The sequence below is a fragment of the Chelmon rostratus genome, chromosome 16 (genome assembly GCF_017976325.1).
Source record: "Chelmon rostratus isolate fCheRos1 chromosome 16, fCheRos1.pri, whole genome shotgun sequence".
In the NCBI taxonomy this organism is placed as follows: domain Eukaryota; kingdom Metazoa; phylum Chordata; class Actinopteri; order Chaetodontiformes; family Chaetodontidae; genus Chelmon; species Chelmon rostratus.
In genome coordinates, this window is record NC_055673.1 from 9,403,141 (window position 1) to 9,415,180 (window position 12,040).

Here is a 12,040-nt window from a genome sequence, read left to right on the forward strand (position 1 = left end):
TTACTGCTACATTCATAATGTTGTGTGATCCTGTAGATCAGACAAACTATCTGAGGCAGCAAGAGCGTCAACAGTGGCTTTGGCAATATTCATGTTCACTCATAGAAGATTCAGAATCTGAATCATAAATGAATCATGAAAACATAAGAAAAGTTGATTTTCTATTATTAGTCCTTTAGAATCAGTCTGAGCATGAAAAGGACCTCGGACTTACCGTTCCTGTGGTCTTTCACAAACTAATAAATAACCGACAATTTTTATTAAGGCTGGAGAATTTTGAACTGATTTCTGGTGGCGTAAGAAGTTCCTCAGACCTTCTACTTCAGTAAAAGTGTTAAGCCAATACTACAGTGTAAAAATGCTCCGTTACAAGTACAAGTCCTGCATTCAAAATCTTATTTAAGTAAAAGTAAAAAAGTATTAGCATCAAAATATACTTAAAGTGCCAAAAGTAGTTGTTTAATCTGTAATAATAAACGTGCATCATAATTTATTAGTTTATTTACATTTTAGATTAATAATCTGAATCTGTAAGGGACTGAGAAACAAAAGTTATCAGATAAATGTAGTGAAATAAAAAAGGCTACAATATTTGCCTGAAAAATGTAGTAAGATAAGTATAAAGTAGCAGAAAATGGAAATACTGGACTTCAATGCAATTGAGTAAATGTAATTAGTTACATTCCCCCACTGCTGATTTCATGTCTGATCTGTTCTTTTAGTCACACTTATATAACATGTTTCAATTTTCGATTGATCTTGTTTCTGTCAGTTACATTCTGGTGCGACAGCACATCAATAACCAGCGCTGGAGCAGCAGTCATCAGGTGTTTTTCTTGCCCGCTGTGTGGCGCTAAAAGGCGAGTAACGGAGGGAAGCGTCCCATCCGGTTCAGCAGACAAGAAGACAGTGCGGACAAGGATAAAATGTACTTTTAACTAAAACATGAACAACTTGATGCTGTTGCCTCTCTTGTGCCACGTTGCATTTCCAGGTAAGATCAAATGTTACATTTACATCATTGTGGATGGTTTATGGTTCAGGTGCGATCGACACGAGAGAGGCGCCTTAAAAAGAAAGTGAAACAACTCGCTCCGTCTTCCGTTTATCCTAAATACAGCAAATACACACACAGTCTGAGTTAAAAATGATAATAATGATAATATAGTCAGAGCAGTGCTAGTGGTTTTCATGTCCTGGTGAAAGCTGAAATGTGCACAACATAGCATAGCTGCAGTAACCAGTAGTGGAATGTAACTTGGTATATTTACTCAGATCCAGTACTTAAATACAAATTCGAGGGACTTGTACTTAAGTATTTCAATTTTATACAACTTAATTTGCTCAGCAGCTTCAACGTCTACAGCAGTAAAATGCAAAATACACATTAAAGCAGCAGAAATATTAATCTGAAACCATCAGATATAACAGTAAAACACTGACATGGAACATTTTTTTACACAACAAGTATTTTCACTTTTACTTTGAGTACATTGTGCTGATAATACTGAAAGCAAGACTTCAGTGAGGTATTTTGAGTGTGGTATTAGGACTTAAGTGAAGGATCTAAATACTTCCTGCAGGGCCGACGAGTGAACGTGTCTCCATTATTAGTCAGTTGCCTTTATTATTTACAATACTTCAGTTACTGTAAATAATACTCAGAGTCATATCTAGGTATTCTTCTATGTACATATTAATGCCAATGTAAGCAGCAAAAATGAAAAATTTCCCTTGACTTGGCAAAATATTTTATTTAAGCAGGAAATTGTTTTTGTGTAAATGAAGAATATGCCTTTAGGCTTTCTGAGGACAGACAGGGTCGTATTCCAAATGACTTAAGCAAAGCTAAATAAATGACCTGTAGAGTCTGGTGCCATGTCAGAGGCTAATTAATCAATCAATCAATCAATGAATCAAACTTTATTTATATAGCACTTTTCATCCATTTAAAATGCAACACAAAGTGCTTCACAAAATGAAAGAATACAACAACAGAGAGAATAAAAGCATAATATGACAAACAATATCCTGCTTCCAGATATACACACATGCGCTCACACACACACTCACAAAACACACACACACATACACACACACACACACACAGTGCTGAGACATAGCAGGGCACTGAGGAACCATGTGGGGAAACACCTATAGGAGCCATCCACACCTAGAAGCGCCACAGCCTGCGGCCACCGGGAGCGCCGCCACAGAGACCACCCAGACGCCGATGGACGGGGGCAGACTCCTCACTTAATGCAGAGCCACCCCAGTCCCTCGGGCCCAGGCGGCCTCCAAGGCAACGGCCCCCGTGGGCAGACCGGCATACATCCAAGTGTGGAGGCCCCCACATGAGGAAACACTGAAGCTAAAAACTAAAAGACTAAAGAAAATAAATAAATAAATAAAGATAAAAGCAGGTATAATGCATAAAAATTAAAAGCTTTAAGAAAGTTAAAAATGTAGAGATGAAATAGACAAATAAATAACTAATAAATAGTAAATAATAAATAATAGTAAGATTTTAAGATGTAATTCTGATAAAGTGCATAACCAAGAACAAGTCATAAGAAATATAAGAAGTAAAAATAATAAAAATAAGTAATAATAAAAATAAAAATAATAGAAGAATTAAAGGTTTAAAAGAGATCAGTTAAAAGCCAAACTAAAAAGGTGAGTCTTGAGCCTCCTTTTAAAAACATCAACAGTCTCTGCAGTCCTGATGCTCTCCGGCAGGCTATTCCATAGTCGAGGGCCGTAATGGCTGAATGCAGCCTCCCCGTGGGTTTTTGTATTAACTCTAGGAATGATTAAAAGTCCAGTGCCGGAGGACCTCAGGACCCGCAAGAGTTGATATGATAAAAGCAGGTCAGATAAATACCACATTTATGGGTTATGGGTGCATAAATCGTACCCTGTACATCTCAAACTGGAGACCGGGACCACCCATTAATCACAGACTGCCTTCATCGCATTAAAACCATTAATTCAATTGATTTTTTTGCAACCTATTCTACATGAGTAAGTTGCACAGCAAAAAGAAAGAGGCCAAGCTCAACATAAATAAAAGGTGTTTTGTGTAATGGCAGGAAGATGCCACAGTGTGGTGCAGTGTTGTGTAAAGTGTGAAAACGAAGCAGCCTAACTCAGAAATGTGTTTGTCCTCCAGTGAAGCACTCTGTGAAATACATGCTCACTTCGTCCTACGGAGTCAGAAGCATCCCAGAGTTTGTGGCCGTCGCAGTGGTTGATGAAGTTCAGATTGGTTACTGTGACAGCAGCAGACTCGTACCACAGGCAAAAATGGACTGGATGGAAAAATTAATGAAAGACAATCCTCAGCACTTGGAGTGGTACACTGGCAAGTGTTTGGGTAACCAGCACAGCTTCAAGGATTCCACTGAGAGTTTGATGCAGCGTTTAAACCAAACTGGAGGTATGTTCACTTTTTACTACCAAAGCACTTCGAACTGCAATTCTTGTATGAAAAGTGTTTTATAAATAAAGCTACTTGCTGACCTGGAAGCACATCCACTGCACATCCTGCTTTAAAAAAGACGATCTTTGTTGCAAAGTTAGTTGCAGCTTGCTGCGGTTTGTTTTGTAAAAGGAGGTTTGGCATCAGCCACGAGGCCCTCTGCGGAATGCAAAACCCAAAATTCAGTGAGCATGTTCCAAAGAATCTGAAAAAGGTAGCACATTACAAGTTATCATGTCATAATACTCACATTTCACGTGTTCATTTGGCTCACATCACAATAGAAATTGTTTCTGCCTTCAGCAGAGCTTTTAAAGTGTAAAGGTTCAATGTATTAATACACACAAGGGTAGTGTTACTGCACAGCTGGGACCTCATTGTTAAGGAATCAAGGGTAAGAACACCCTTTGGTTCTAGATACAGGGATCAATCACAAGTATGTAGTTAAATCCAGTGTAAACTCCATTACATGCAATATGAAGCTTGGCACAGCACTGTTTGTGGCCATCATTGATTCACTATTTGGACCTGACACCAGATGGCAGTAAAGGGACATCTGAATGAAACCTGTTCATTGGCCATTGTAGGATGATCTTAAGGGTGATCCTTTATTACTGATTAGTCAGTGGTCACACAATTAGTTTGCAGTCCTAACGAAGCTATTTAAGCTGTCCGTTGTCTGTTGAGTGTCTCTTTTATTTGTGAAACACAGTTATGTTCAGTAGAGGAATTAGTCAGGTTTGGATTCTTTGTTTTTGGGGTATTGATCAGCCTAATAATCAACTAGTTGACTATGCTGTGACACACCTACTATCCACACTATTCCCTTTCCCCTTCAGCAGTTCATGGTCTGCATGTTAAACCCTGAGCCGAGGGTCGACCCACACTGGTATAACTTTGTACAGAATGGTTTGATGTGCACAGAGTACAAGAACACTTATATAATCTTATGGAATTTACAGAACAATGCTATCATTACTGCCCAGTTCATATAAAGAAAAGTGCCCTCTTCTCTTGAATCATAAGATGATCATCTCTCCACTGGAGATTTTCATCTGTCCATCATTATTAATCACAGTCTCTGTCTCTCAGGCGTCCACATTTTCCAGAGATTGAGTGGTTGTGAGTGGGATGATGAGACCGGAGAGGTCAATGGTTTAATGCAGTACGGTTATGATGGAGAAGACTTCATATCATTGGACCTGAAGACGCTGACATGGATTGCTCCGAACCCGCAGGCTTTCGTCATTAAACTGAGATGGGATGCTGAGAAAGCTGGAATCACATACAATGAGAATTACCTCACTCGGATTTGTCCTGCGTTCCTGAAGAAGTATTTGGCCTATGGGAAGAGGTTTCTACAGAGAACAGGTAGAATCGCATGACCTGATGTAGTTTCATGGACACAACAATGTTCATACAGCCAGCTCAGACTGACCTGCCATTGTTTTATCACTCCATCAGTCTGACTTCTTTCTGATCGTTTTCTGTTCTGGTCCTCATCAGACATGACTTTCCATCAAAACTGAGGCTGTGACAGTCAGTGCACAGTGAGCATGAGTTCTCTCTCTCTCTGCAGAGCTCCCCTCAGTGTCTCTCCTCCAGAAGACTCCCTCCTCTCCAGTCAGCTGCCACGCTTCAGGTTTCTACCCTGACAGAGCCTCACTCATCTGGAGGAAAGATGGAGAGGAGCTTCACGAGGGCGTGGACCTCGGAGAGATCCTCCCCAACCATGATGGAACCTTCCAGATGAGCGCTGACCTGAAACCTTCAGCGTCTGAAGGCTGGGGGAAGTACGAATGTGTGTTTCATCTCTCTGGTGTGAAGGACGATGTCGTCACCAGACTGGACAAAGCAGAGATCAGGAGCAATGAAAGTGAGACTGAGCTCAGAAGTGATACATATGAAAACTTTGTTGTCCTGCAGTTCACAGTTTTTCACCATTTTGGTGCTGGATGGGACTGTTTGTGTCCCCTGTCCATGCTTCCACATGGACAAATAGACTAATTTTAAACATATTTCAACAATACCACCAACTCCTGTCTCATTGCTGATTGCTAATCATGCCTTTCCATAGAGCAGTTAACAACTAACATTATAGCTTGCTTCATTTTGGACTCTCCTACTCTCCAGTTCTTTGAAGGTCTATGATGGTTTGCAAATTTCACGTCAAAGCCACTCAGGAAAAACTTAAGCTCGAAGCAAAAATGTGATTTTCATGTTTTTGTCCGTAATTCAAGCAACACGTCACAGGACAAACCGACGTCACATGTCATTAAGTTATAACTGCTCGAATGTGTGTTCAGCGGGCATTAATAAACAGGCGGTTGGATGTACGTCTGTCCTGACCTGCTTTGTCTATATGGTCTCAGTTTTTGGGTTGTTTTTTGTTGAACAGAGAGGCCTTCTGACATGACTGTTCCCATCACTGCTGGAGTGGCTGTTCTGGTCGCCGTCCTGATGGCTGCTGCTGCGTTCATCGTTTATAGGAAGAAGAAAGGTAACCCGAGGAACGTGGAGAAAAAAAGTGCTTACATTCTTTTTACTTTGAGTTAAGAAAGGGAAAACAAGCCTTAATTCCTGTTTTGAAGCAACCACAAGGAAGATTGTAGCATGATGAATGCAGTGCAATAAGAAAAGCGTAAAGCGGTAGATATTTATTTGTGACAGCTGAAATTATTTGTTTTCTCTTCTTGTTTCAGCCAAATTCCCTCAATGCCGTGAGTAGAACATGTTTTTATTCTGTTTCATCTGGTCTGACATGCACTCGTATCAGGATGTGTTACTGGAAAAATGAGTGAAGTAAAGTTAAATTTCATCCTCGGGTCAAACATCTGAAGCTTGTAAATGATCCCACTGATCACTGATTGTTCTCCACAAAAAGGAATAGCAGAGACGATGACTGTTTGATAAGACGTGGAATCAGAGGGGGATAATAAATAGCATGTTGGAAATAAAACTGAGAGGAATAAAACCCCCAAAAATCTGAAAGAAAAGGTTTAAGAATGAATTAGAAGAATGAGTAAGAATGAATATTTATGTGACGGCAAAGGCAGATGATTGAATTTCCATACGTGCTGTTTATTAAAGGCAGACCAGCGCAGGATAAGAGGACTGACAGTGTGTTCTTCCTTACAGCTCCTGACAACAGCTCTGAGCTCGCGGAGAGACTGAATCCAGACACCTGATTTACAAGCACATTTGTTTTTATTGGCTCTCTTGTGTGACATACACTTCAGTGTTTAGAGCTTGAAGTGCCTCACTTGGAGAAAAAAAAACACAGCAGAGCGTCTTTCATCCACTCTGGCAGCAACACACATATGTACAAGAGAAGTGAGGAAATATGTTTTTAGGGCCTTTAAGTACGGTGGCCGACAAGATCAAACGTGCTGCAAAAGCCCAGCTTCAGCCATGCCAATTCCAAAACAAAAACAACGAAAATGTGCTGCAAATGAAAAAAAATGCGCAGCAGAAAGACAAAACAAATACGTTAAAAGCAACAACGATGCAAATACAGAAGCAGTGCAAAGTCAAAAACACACAAACTCCGAAAACAAATGCAAGAGAGAAACGCTGCTTTTCTCAGATACACGACTTTCTGTGCGAGTTAGTGATGTGAGATCAGCAACAAGAGTTCAACTTAAAGCTGAAATGTTTAAGATTTTATGTTTCATTGGTAATAGACCTCTGCTAATGGTGACAGCAAGAGGACTCCAAACTCCCGACCTAATTACACAGCAGCTGCAGCCAGAGGCTGCTTTCTGGATCGTCTGTTGCATTTTTGTGAGCGAAATATCTCAGGAACACCTGGAGGGAGTTTCTTCAAATTTAGCACAAATGTTCACTTGAACTCAAGGATGAACTGATAAGATTTTGGGGGTCAAAGGTCACTGTGACCACACAAAGCACATATTTGGCCATGGCTCAAGAATTCATACGCTGGTTAGGAAACAATTTCCTCCCCATCAGAAAGACTCTGCCTCTCTGGGCTCTTTTTATACCCAATCATGTCCCTCACCTGTTGCCAGTTAACTTAATTACCTGTGAGATGTTTCAACAGGTGTTTTCTGTTTGCATTCTCCAGCCTTTTGTTGCCACTGTTCTATCTTTTTTTTATATGTGTTACCCGCAACATATTCTAAATGAGGATTCATCTCTCAGTTTCAACATTTAATGTGTTGTCTTTGTGCTATTTTCGATTAAAGATGGAGTTTTAATACACAGTGCCCCTACTTTTTTGGAAATGGGGTTCTACTAAGTCTTGTACCTTTTCATTTTTTTGCATTATTGAAGCAGTTTCTTGTTGTTCATACTGATAATTTAACTGGGAGAGTTTTCACATTCTTTATGAGAGAAGATGATTAATTTGCAGGTGACTGGTTCACATGATGAACTCTGGTGTTTCATCATTTTTATGCCTTCGTGCTGGTAAAAAGCTGTGGTCAGAGGCGTTATGTTTTCGGGTTGTCTGCACATCCGTCCATCTGCCTGTACAATCGCTCTCATGGAATGAAGGTTGAACTGATTAGTTATTTATTTATTTTTTTTTAACCATAACTTAAGAATTCATCTGCAAATTATGACAAAATTTCCCTCAACGTCTCAGAGGATAAAATGATGACCTGATGACATTTTCTATCCAAACAGTCAAAGGTCAGCTTCACTGTTACATCATGACGTTCTGCAGAAACACTTTTCTGCCACGGCATCTGCCACTGTCTGTGGCAGCTTCCACGGGCGTGCTGCGGCAAATGGGGCAGCAGCCACAACAAATGCTGGTCCTGAGTGTTTTTCCCCAATACATTTAGTGATATGATTGGGCTGCGGGATTAATTAATGATGATGATGATTGATTAATGCTGCCACGCACAGGCACCTACGTGTGTTTATTTGTGCCCAAAAAGTGAATTAGTGTGTATATAATAGCATTAATTAAGCAATCAATTTTTTTTTTATTAAATGTGACTATATGTAATTAAGTTTAATTCAGAAAGTTTGTTGTTTACGTGCTGTGTACTGTTTTTTAAAACTATGACCAATATAATATACATGAAAGTGCATAATTTGTTTCCGCCTATGGCCTGAAAAAAATTAATTTTTTAAAATCACAATGAATCTCAATTGAATCGGGTGAAAGTGCGGGTTCTGAGTGTTTTTCCCCTATTCAGTGATGTGATTAAGCTGCAGGATTAATTTATGATCAACGCTGCCACACGCACACGCACACACACACACACACATATATATATATCTATATCTATATATATAAATTAATCACGCCATACACCTCTCTGTTTTTCATACCTTGATTAGTTTCCAAGAAATAAACTGCATCTTTGAGATGCTTTTTTATAATGTGATCCTTGTTTGCCAGGGCGTTGATTTTCCAGTTGATACCCTCCAGGGACATGCGCGAGGTTTGCAAAAATTCGGCATATTGTCTGACTTCACTCACATAATGTATTTCGAACTACCTAGAGCATACAGTCATATAGGCTAATCATCTTGAAAATAACCAATCAACTGATCCATCAGAACTAAGAATTCAATTGTCAGAAGTAACGGAGAAAGACAAATCTGGCAACCAGTGACATATTGATGTTTTTTTTTATTTAGCACCACATATAGTAACTCACCCTCTCTCTAAAAATCGTGATAACATGATAAAAACGCCTGGTTAAAGCATAAAAATAACTCCATAGTCCATATTTCTTGCCCAACTAGCTCTCTGTGAAATCCATACTCACAACTAATGACAACCTTTTCATTAAGCTCCTGAGCTTTGTGTGGTTATGTCTGTATCTTGTCCCTTTGTGTCGAAACCAAACAACTCCCACGTAACTGGGTTGGACCAGTGGACTGACAGGTTTTTTCTTTTTTACTTTTTTTGCACTCCATACACAAAGCACATACTTTCTTATTCTAGTTTCTACACGCTGTGCAGCCTGGCTCTGATACTGCAGCGTATGATTTGAAATAAAATCAATGCAATGTCTTTATCTGTCTGCTGTGGCTCAGTTGGATTTGCTGATTTGGCATCATTTATCACGTTCAAGTGATGGGTTGTGCTCACCGTCTATTGCTCATCAAGCCATTAAAAGAAATAGAATACTCAATATCATTCAGCAGCTGCTAAAATCCTCTCTCTATATACATTTCTTGTTCATGTAGTGTTATTGTCTGCCAGCGTATCTTTGCACTCTCACCCACTTAATCACCTCATTTTGTTCCATCTGGAAATATAGTTCTAAATTGTAGCTACAGTTGAATTGATGAATGTTAAAATGCAGGTACATCTGCAAACACGTATGCTGACATAGATTTCAAACCTTAAGGTACCCCACCCTGCTGGCAATGCTGTGCTTTGCCTCAATATCTTGTTTTGTGTGTTCTGATATTAGGGAACCATCACAATCTTAACAAATTAAGATAATAAAATTAAAATCTAGCTCGCTGGTGTAGATATTGGTCACTTAATGACTGTTTAGCAGTCTGCAGTATCAAGGTTTCTCTGTACTTTTCTTAACCACAAATATTTGCTAGGCAGGGTGCCACAAAGGGTGGAATGTGTCAGTGCAAGGGAGTGTCTCCGACGTGCTTCTTTATTTAAGCCCTTGCAGGCTGTCTTCTCTTCACTGTGTGGACTCACGTCTGGAATCCAGGTAGGAACAGGGTGGAACAGAATAAGAATAAATGCATACAGATGTTGCTGCGATTAAATAGCTTGCACAGTAGCTCTTTAGGACTTAAACTCAAGGTCTTATATTTGAAGAATTACTGCCGATGTTAAACTGAGATTTGATAAATACCTTTAATTGCATGTTTTCTGATTGCAGGTACTTGCATCATTGAGGCTGCCTTACCTTCTGAAGTATGTAAAAATCTTTAAGAGAAATGCGAAAAATCTAGATCCAGATCTTTGGATGTTTACAGCCAATTCAGTTTGTCTGCATTCCTGTTCTCCTTCCTCTTCCTGTTATTATTCTAATAATACTGTGACGATTATCATTGTTCTTTTAATTGATGTTAGTATTATCTACCTAGATCTCGACACTCTGAAAATGGACCAACCAAGCTCTTTGGAAATGGCTGTGGTCGCAATGTTGGGTACCTTCTGTTCAAAAAGAGGAGTGGAGGAAAAACTGACCAAAGAGAGGTTTAAAGAATTAGTGAAAGACGAACTGCCTCATTTCAGCGTGAGGACAATCATGTACTCTGTAACACTGCAAGTAGCTACAATAAAAGATTTACCTTGTGCCACTATATATATATATATATATATATATATATATATATATATATATATATATATATATATATAGTGGGTTATTAATATAGTTCCTTTAGTACATGATAGAAAGCAGCAGATGACTTCATGAACAACCACATGCACTTATGTTTGCATTCCATCTACGCAGGGAAACACAGAGGAAGTATTCAAGCGGGTGGACCTGAACTCGGATGGGTTTGTGGATTTCCCGGAGTTTTGCTTAATGGTTGCCTGTTATGCCATGCAAAGCTATGATGTCTTGCAAGAAATGATGATATCTGAGCAACAGAAACAATAATGAACGTGTAAAACTGCAAATAAAGACATCTGACCTATGTGGCTTCATATTACAATATGACAACAATAAAAGTCTTCTGTTCCAATCTTGCTTGTTTTTATGTTATTTTTAAGCACGACCTGTGTTAAATAGGGACTTTTAAGACATTTTACTACCACATTAAATGTAATTTAAAACCTTTTTCACATTCATGCCAACTACAGTATGAAAATATACTGGAAAACCAGCAAGTATTACATCTCCTGGAATTACTATTACATCACATTTTATTCAGTACTTCCTGGCAGAATACACTATCACAATGAGAGCAGGTGCACTGAAATGCAGGAAACAACAACAACAAAACAGGGACAGAAGCAGGCAAACAAAGCAGACGACTTGAGAAAGACTGAACTGAAAAGTAGACTGAAATACAAACTAAGCTAATGAAGGGAGGGGGTGCAGGTGGAGAGATGGGTGGAATAAACTCAGGTGAGGGGAATGAGGTGAAAGAAACAGCAGATTAGGCAAGGAGCTGATTGGCCGGGGAAAGCAGGGCAGGGCAGAGAAGGTGTGGAGGTAAAAACAGACTGGGGAGGAGCACAGGAGGGAAACAGGGTGCAAACAAAAACCCATAAAACAACAAATCCAGATGGGACTGAGAGCAGGCCATGACATGTAGCAGCAGCTCTTTATTATATCATTGTTCAAATGCTACCTGTACCAACAGGACCGTGCTGATGTGTGAGGGGATGGTTTTTGAAGTTCTGAAGTTCTGAACACATAACTGAATTAAGCAAAATAATAATGCCAGTTCTTATGAGAAGTGGAAGAAGCATTCCGGTTCTTTACTTTAGTAAAAGTATGTCAGTATTATCAGCAAAAATTAGGCCTACTTATCAAACGTGTTTGCAGAAAAACGTCCCCTGTCAGTGTTTTACTATTTTTTGATGTTTTTGGATGAATGTAACTGCTGCATTAATGTCCATGTTGCATTTTACTGCTTTAGATG

At 39.3% G+C, this 12,040-nt stretch overlaps 1 protein-coding gene across 2 annotated transcripts; it reads left to right on the forward strand.

Annotated features, from left to right (window-relative positions):
* Nucleotides 1–858: 858 nt before the first annotated feature.
* LOC121620092 (major histocompatibility complex class I-related gene protein-like) lies at nt 859–11,134 on the forward strand. 2 transcript variants are annotated; one of them, XM_041956032.1, is made up of 10 exons: nt 859–994; nt 3,173–3,439; nt 4,574–4,852; nt 5,061–5,357; nt 5,880–5,981; nt 6,184–6,201; nt 6,620–10,143; nt 10,318–10,352; nt 10,526–10,677; nt 10,900–11,134. In XM_041956032.1, exons 1-7 carry the CDS (start codon nt 946–948, stop codon nt 6,667–6,669), a joined length of 1,062 nt encoding a protein of 353 aa, XP_041811966.1. In that variant the 5' UTR covers nt 859–945; the 3' UTR covers nt 6,670–10,143; nt 10,318–10,352; nt 10,526–10,677; nt 10,900–11,134. The 2 variants fall into 2 exon arrangements, with proteins under 2 accessions (XP_041811966.1, XP_041811967.1); XM_041956033.1 differs by lacking the exon at nt 10,318–10,352.
* Nucleotides 11,135–12,040: the final 906 nt, after the last annotated feature.